This window comes from Wyeomyia smithii, chromosome 2 (genome assembly GCF_029784165.1).
Source record: "Wyeomyia smithii strain HCP4-BCI-WySm-NY-G18 chromosome 2, ASM2978416v1, whole genome shotgun sequence".
Classification (NCBI taxonomy): domain Eukaryota; kingdom Metazoa; phylum Arthropoda; class Insecta; order Diptera; family Culicidae; genus Wyeomyia; species Wyeomyia smithii.
Genome location: NC_073695.1, coordinates 216,183,247 through 216,190,659, shown reverse-complemented (window position 1 = coordinate 216,190,659; position 7,413 = coordinate 216,183,247). Strand labels below are relative to the sequence as shown.

Below are 7,413 nucleotides of genomic sequence, written 5' to 3'. Positions count from 1 at the left end.
TGAGTCCTTGGGAAATTCTCTAAATAAATCTCTGTCACTGTTTTATAATTAAAATCAATCTCTTTCGACTTTGAATCAATTTTACTAATTTCATTCAAAATGTAGTGATCGAAAATTTCGAACCATCGTGGCTGTTTGAGATCCTTATGGGTGTTGTGGAAATCCTGTTTCACGTTCAATGTGTATCTCAAGATATGTTTAATGCCAATCCCGTCTCGTGGTTGTAATAACTGTAACATTAGTATAACGATAGGCTCTATTTCAATATGAGTAAATTAATTCCGATAGTAAATATTCCAGATGGTCCACAAAAAACTCCATTTTTTTGGACTCTGGAAACGGATTTACAGGATAGTAATTTATTACAAGGTTCTAACCATAAAAATTAGGTAAAACACTATAGAAGACGTGTTTTTACTATAGCACTCTGTCATCGCTTAAACAGTAAAAAGTCGTTTCTATCATTTTTGGCTTGGGTTTTTCAAGGCAGATTTTGAAAATTACGCGGCAGTGTATCTTGCAGAAATATCATAACACTCCAGTTATCTAGAATAATATAAATAATAATAAATTGCTGTATGGCACATGGAAATTAAGATATGTATTGATTTGCAGGTTCTGGTTTTCCAATAAAACTGTGTTGTGAAAGCACGTTGTTCAGTTGTTCACTAAAAATGAGCAATTCCTTCGTGTTACTCATCGTAACCGTAGGCTGTGGTAAGTATCAATTGTTAGTCGATATGTGATAATTGGACTGACAGTAGACCCTATTTCGAAATGAAATGTGTTCATAGATGACCTCGCGAGTTCGTTAACTTGTAACAAGTTGTTATTTATGATTTTCTTTTATTTTGAGTATCTGCTCTGTCAGGATGTGATCAACCAACAAAGCACTACAACACCATGGGATGCACTCCTAGTGATAAGCAGAATGCACAAGGTTGCCTCGTAATCTACAACTGTTCGAGTTTGACGAACCGCCAGTCCAGCAAATGTTATGCGTTTGGAAAGGTTTACGATCTTAATGAATACGTCCTGGATACGGACGCATGCAACGCAAGTATACAATGCGTTAGGTAAGTCAGTTTTAGAATTCCCGGTAGCTTTTCAAGTAAGAGTATATTTCGTATTAGGTGATGGATATTTAGGTGCGTCGTTCGCCGTCCCAGCTCAGGATTGTCCAGAACATATCCCAGATCATAGCGAGAATTGCGTATTGCAGTACAAGCTTGATCAGTGTTGCTCTACGGGGCACGTTTGTGGTGATGATCGTAACAAGCTAATACGGTGTAACCTGGCGGGAAGTTCCTACTACGAAGAGGAAGAAATAGAAATACCTGGTGATCCTTGCCGGTACTGTATTTGTGCTGCTGGGTTTGATAAAAACCATTTATCCAATTACGAAAATTGCTTAGAGGTTACGTGTCAGTTCGAGTTGTATGGAAAACTAGACAGGGGAGCTATTCCCGTCTACCTTGATGGCAGCTGCTGTTCGGAGGAATGGAGATTGCGTAAGTAATTGCATTTGTTTCGTATGTTGCGAAGCTGTAAACCATTGCGGTACTTTTTCAGCTAATTCTGCCGATAAACTGGTGAAAAGTGCTGTAGCAGTTGATAATCCCACCCTTCAGTGTAAATATGGAGACATAACAATGAATGTAGGAGATTCACTGGAGCCTATTACGACTTCAGTTGAAACCTATCAGTGGCGCTGTGCGATTCATCCACCCGCGCATTGCAAAATTGCAAAAACAGGTTCTTATTAATGATACTTCCATTGTTCATGAAGTCTTTGTCAACGAAATAAACGAGAAAAATACACCAGACCCAACAAGTACCGTTCCTATAGTGAGAATCTTATTATAATTCGTAAATAAAAATTCTGGACCCTCTCTAGTGCGCTAATAGGTATTTAATTTAGTTGAAAAAATTATTAAATGATCACTTGGTGGTCAAACATAATAAAAACATAATTCAATTTTAATAGTTTAAAATTGTTTGTTTATTTGTAAATAGTAGGAGGGTGGTATCAAGACACGACCGCATGACGTTGACTACCGTATTCTTATATTCCATTAAAACAAATAGTAGAGGAAATTTCAACACTTCTATTACAAAACTTCGAGGCACCAAAAGGTACCAGTTGCCGATTATTCTTGTTTACTGGTTAGTCCGTCCAGAATTCCAGACATTTTAGTATTTTGCAGTAGCCATGTACTACTAACAGCCACCAGCATTACGGGTGAAACCGGCACGAGATGACCGGTACTATTTTGTCTTTCCTCCTTTCAGCTGCTAACATCTAGCGTCCGTATGTAACCGGTACGGCTTAGTAATGAAACTGATGGGGTTTGATTGATTGATTTTTTTGAAGGGACTTTAACCCCAAACGGTCATTGGTCCCTCTGCATTGCTTGAGGAGAAACAGTCTCTTATATAGCCCAAAAACATACGCTGGATGATGGTGGCTTCTCAAACCTGACGGTGCCACATGCGCTATAAACATGCACACACGCGCTACAGACATGCATACACGCCATAAACATACACACACGCTATATAGCAAGCCACACACGCTAGCCACAAACCTTATATATTAGGGACACACGCTACAGATATTCACACACGTTATGTGCACACACCCTACATATATATACACTGGATCATGGTGGCATCTCAAACCACCTGGCGGTGCGAGTCTCTTTCAGTTCCGGGTTGTATTCACCCAACGATATCTGAATCGGATTACCGCTGGTGGGGTCCAACTCAGATCGAAGGGAAGCCGAACTGAAAGTGGTAAGAACTGCAGCTAACCACTACCACCGCCGCTGTTTCCCGCTGCTAATCCACTTCGCCTACTGCCATCGGTGTTGATGTCCGCTGCTGCTGCCTGCTGCTAGTAAACTGAACTGATGGGGTGAAATGTTTGAACGGTACCGTTTATACCAAGGCTTCGTCAGTTAGTTAGAAAGAAGGAGGAGCTAAGTAGATAATGAAATGACAAAGAACGTGAATAAGCATCAGAAACAAAAAGTGACAACAACAATAAGTCAAATCGATTGTATCCGTTAGTGTCGACTGTGCTTGGGAAGAGAGGTAGTGATTGGCTGCGCTGTATGATTTAGACAATCGATATTAATTATCAATTTTTCAATAGTGTATCTCAAACAATAGTTTATTTTTGTTACATAAATTAAACAAATCAAAATGTGAAAACTGCCAAAAAGCGAGGTTAGGCTAGTGGGCGAAATGTAGACATTCTTTTTTTAAGTAAAAATATTTGTTGTGAAGCTACTACTTAAAAGAAGTTTTACATGAAGTTATACATGAAAGTTTTAAAAGTGGTATTTTTGTTTATTTTGTATCTTTGTTAAGGCAGATCTCTTGAGTGGATTTCTTAATTAAGTTGTTGATTGCTGATTTCTTCTATAATTTTTAGAAAAGTAGATTTTGAATTCCGAGTTTATTGAAAATATAGGAAATTCGTGAAAACAGAGCAATTTCATTGCCCGTTTTTTGTGGAATTGCTCAACAGTTCTGGAGAGATTGCAAATACAGGTGAACATTACACTTGATGTAAGTGCCCCATGTGCCTGATTCGTTTCCATCATGTTCCAGAAAGTGTTCTGTCAGCTGCTAAAAGCCATATATGTTTAGACATTGTAGATATATTGAAGTATGTACAACTTTGCCGAAGACACTATACCGATCAAACAAACTGTTTAGATGCTAAAATTAGTTTTTATCATTATTATGCATTATTAAAATCCCGCAATCTTATGTGAGAGACGCACGCGAAAATCATCCACCGCCCACAGCATCTATGTATTTATATACATAGACATAGTGGGTCCCGAATACTTTCGAGAAATCAATCACACTTCGGTTGACGTGGTTCTTTGAAAGGTATGTGTCGCGTAGTCATTACATCTCACGGAGTCACTACATTCCGAAACCCCTCCGATGAGTAAAACGCACCGGGGTCGAAGACGCGTTTACATCGGAGCATTATTGCTTCATTCCCTTTTACTGACGTAAACGTAAACGGCGTTACTTGTCGATTAAATAAACTAAGACACCTATTAAATATAAAACTGGCAAAATTCAATGCATTTATTGCCCAGAAACTAAAGACAAAAGAAAATATGCATATAAAACAAAACAGAGTTCTAGGTTTATCCACAAAATTTAGTTGTCAGGAATTGCAACATTACTAAAACAGTTAATGTGTATCATCATTTGTCCGAAAGCTATAAAATTATAAAACAAGTGCATAGAACTGAGTTAAATGTGGTAAAATATCCGTAACCGTCCGGTCAGGACTCATCATGGCAGATAAAGCAACCAGATACTTGTCGCGCGTGAATGATAAATGATTAAACTGTGTACACTGTGTCTTGTGAAAGTTAGCGTGTTTGAAGAGTACCCTACTTATTGAGGTTAACAGTACAACAGTTCGAGTGTTCTATCTATTCACAGTGCACAGAGATATACATCTACCACAAAAACAAACCAATTGGTCTCACAACGGCCAACTGACAATGTTGGTAACATAAACTATTAGCGAATTTCTTCACTCCACCAGCGCACCTAGTTTTGACCTGGAGCCAACCTGTACTCTGTAATTTAAGACTTTGATATATCTCAGTGGCATAGTAAAGTAGTAGCGCAGGCAGACGTCCAAGTTGAGTTCCAAACTTGTGTAAAGTTTTTTGTAGTAGCAATTCGTAACCAGATAGCGCTCCCAGTGACGCCAGCCTCGTACACCAGCGAAAAAAAATGTATTGTAGCGATAAGTTCACCAGGCGGCGCTAGTGTACAAGTGATTTATAACGCAATTCTCTTTGAAAATTTACACAGAATTTTCGATCAATGTTGTTCTTGCTTGGACGTCTGTCTGTGGTAGTAGTAAGAGGGGAGTATGAGAAATGTCATCATTTATTAATTAATAATTCGATTATTTAATTTGTTACAAAGAGATCTTGAAGCAACAGATTTTGTCTATTTCATTAGCGTGGGCAGGAAGGGGTGCCGCAAGGATGACTTTATTCTTTGTAAACTCCAAAATACCAAACACGACCATTACGCAAATAACGTTTTTTACGCAAAAACGTTTATTCTTAAATTCGATGTGAATTCCCGTGTAAATAATTTGGCGGTATCACAGTGGCGTAGTTTAATGTTATATTTTTGGCTAATGGTTTTATTTTAACCTTATCTTCGGTACAAGCAGTCGAATTCTGCAACCGAAAAACTGAGGTGAAAAGGATCTATCTATTTACCTCTTATTGTTTATGTGTATGTTAAGTTAAATTCGGTTGAGCGACCTCTTACTAATATAAATTAAAATTGAAATAAAGAAGTAACGCCTTTTTCAATGTTTAGACTTGTTTTTTTGGTTATGCAAATTGCTTATAGGTTGGTAAAATAACTATACCTAACCTCTATACAAAGTGCCATTAAAATCTGTGAGATTAAAACCAATAACTGGTCCAGTGTGTACAGAGCCGGCGTTTCATGTAGGAAGTATGGGTAGTAGTACCCACTCGGAAAATATCCATGTGGGTACTTACCCACACGGAACTATCGAGAAAAACCAAAAAGAAATGTACTGTTACGAGCGACAGATTTTATTGATATCGTTGAGCGAGAGGTTATAAATCTACATATTTATGTACAGTTGTAACTTTCTCAGGAAAAAGGGTAATTCTTTTAAAAGTTTTATTTACGGTAGAGTTCTAAAGTTTTGTTTTCTCGTAAAAATTTCCCATGCCTAATTTGAGCTCAATCGGGCTTCAGGAAGTAGAGCCTCGAAACGGTTACAGTTTTTGATCGATGAAAGAAATGTTCGAGCTGGGAGTGTCTCTTGTGTGTTCTAGTGTAGCTCGAGTCTATCAACGCAAAAATTTCCATGTCCCCGATATTTAATTTTTGTTAAAACAAATTTTTATGAAACAACATCAGATCTCTACATTTCATGCTTTTCTAAGAGATTTGCTATCAAAAAAATTAATTTCGGGAACTTAACCCTCTAGTGCCCAAATTAATTTCTAAACGGACTTCGATAAAATCACTATAAACCATTATAAACACTTTTTAAGTATTTATTGAAGCTTTTTGGAACTTCGACTGAAGCCCGCCAAATGGCGGCATTGGGCACTAGAGGGTTAAAGAACTACTCTTGTGCAATTTTAGGTTGATCAAAAATGTAAGACTTTCACGACTGTAAATGAAACTTTATCAGAAGTTCGAATAAGCTCAAATTTCGGATGGAGATTTTTTTCGAGAAGAAAAAATTGTTGTGCCCTAACGTTTGCATTGAAAAAAAAAAAATGCTCAAAAAATGCCGATTTTTCATGAGTTTACCTTGACACGCACTGACGAAACAATCGCATATATCAAGATGGCTTGACAAAGTAATTTTTTTAAATTCTTTTATCACCAATATTTAGTGGTTAATTTGTGAGTTCGAAATCCAATTTGTGGTAATTTGTGGTTAAGTGGTTTCCGAGAAATTTTCAAAAAACTGAGTCAAGCCATCTTGAAACATGATTTTTCTTTAAATGAATCGGACAACGATGATATATAGATCAATCGAAAGCTCTTAATTTGTGGTTCACGAAAATGTAATTTTTAACGTCATAATTACTAGTGTTTGTACAGAAATTTGTGTTTTATTGTTCACGTGGTTCTACGTTTTGTTCATTTGTTGATGACGCTGCTGTCCGCTAGTGGCGTTGGCTGTTTGCGGTGTTTGTCACTGCTATACTGAGCGTGCGTTTGGGGAATATGCTAAATATCGTGATATATAAGCCGTATTAAACTGCTTTCTCTACAAAAAAGTTTTATTCAATGTAAATTCTATGCACCTCACGCAAAACGGAGTAGCTACGGCTCTGTGCATTTATTTTGAAAAGTTTTTCGCAATGTTGTTTTGAAAGAACATTGGGCATTCGAGTGTTAAAGTGTTATATACCTTTTTTTTTCCTCATATATCGTTTATTTGACACAGCACAAATACAATTTAATGTTTAACGGCGCCAATTATATCTGGTGACTTAAAAAGTAAAAGCAAATTTTTTATCCTCGCTGCCGATTACGAGCTGAAATTAAGTCTAACTTAAAACTAGCATGAATTTTTCAATCAGTGTTTTGTTGTTGAATGGTCGTCTGATGCTCTTCGAATGGCCGATGTCATTCACTGGGGCAGGGATGAGGGGCTTGTATTCTCGGGTCCTGGAGGTATTGTGCGGGGTCTAGTTGCTGGTTATGGTTCGTTGTTGTTGTTCGCTAGCGTTCAAGTGGCCATATGGTATGTGCCGCTGAGCCAAGATATCACTGAAGGCCTAGGGTTCTCTGGTCGTGGCGAATTCTAGTGGGGTGCAGTTGCTGATTCCAAAATCTGTGCTTGAG

The 7,413-nt window shown here is 37.7% G+C and overlaps 1 protein-coding gene across 1 annotated transcript; it reads left to right on the top strand.

Annotated features, from left to right (window-relative positions):
* Positions 1-994: 994 nt before the first annotated feature.
* LOC129726124 (uncharacterized) lies at positions 995-1,848 on the top strand. The gene is made up of 3 exons (XM_055682776.1): positions 995-1,076; positions 1,134-1,511; positions 1,573-1,848. The coding sequence occupies exons 1-3, from the start codon at positions 998-1,000 to the stop codon at positions 1,764-1,766; spliced, it is 651 nt and encodes a 216-aa protein (XP_055538751.1). The 5' UTR covers positions 995-997; the 3' UTR covers positions 1,767-1,848.
* Positions 1,849-7,413: the final 5,565 nt, after the last annotated feature.

Bases quoted from the DNA above. Each gene is read 5' to 3' on its own strand.
- LOC129726124 (XM_055682776.1), top strand. From the start codon at position 998: ATGCGTTTGGAAAGGTTTACGATCTTAATGAATACGTCCTGGATACGG. The intron at 1,077-1,133 runs GTAAGTCAGTTT...ATTTCGTATTAG, and splicing joins GCAAGTATACAATGCGTTAG to GTGATGGATATTTAGGTGCG. The intron at 1,512-1,572 runs GTAAGTAATTGC...GTACTTTTTCAG, and splicing joins TTCGGAGGAATGGAGATTGC to CTAATTCTGCCGATAAACTG.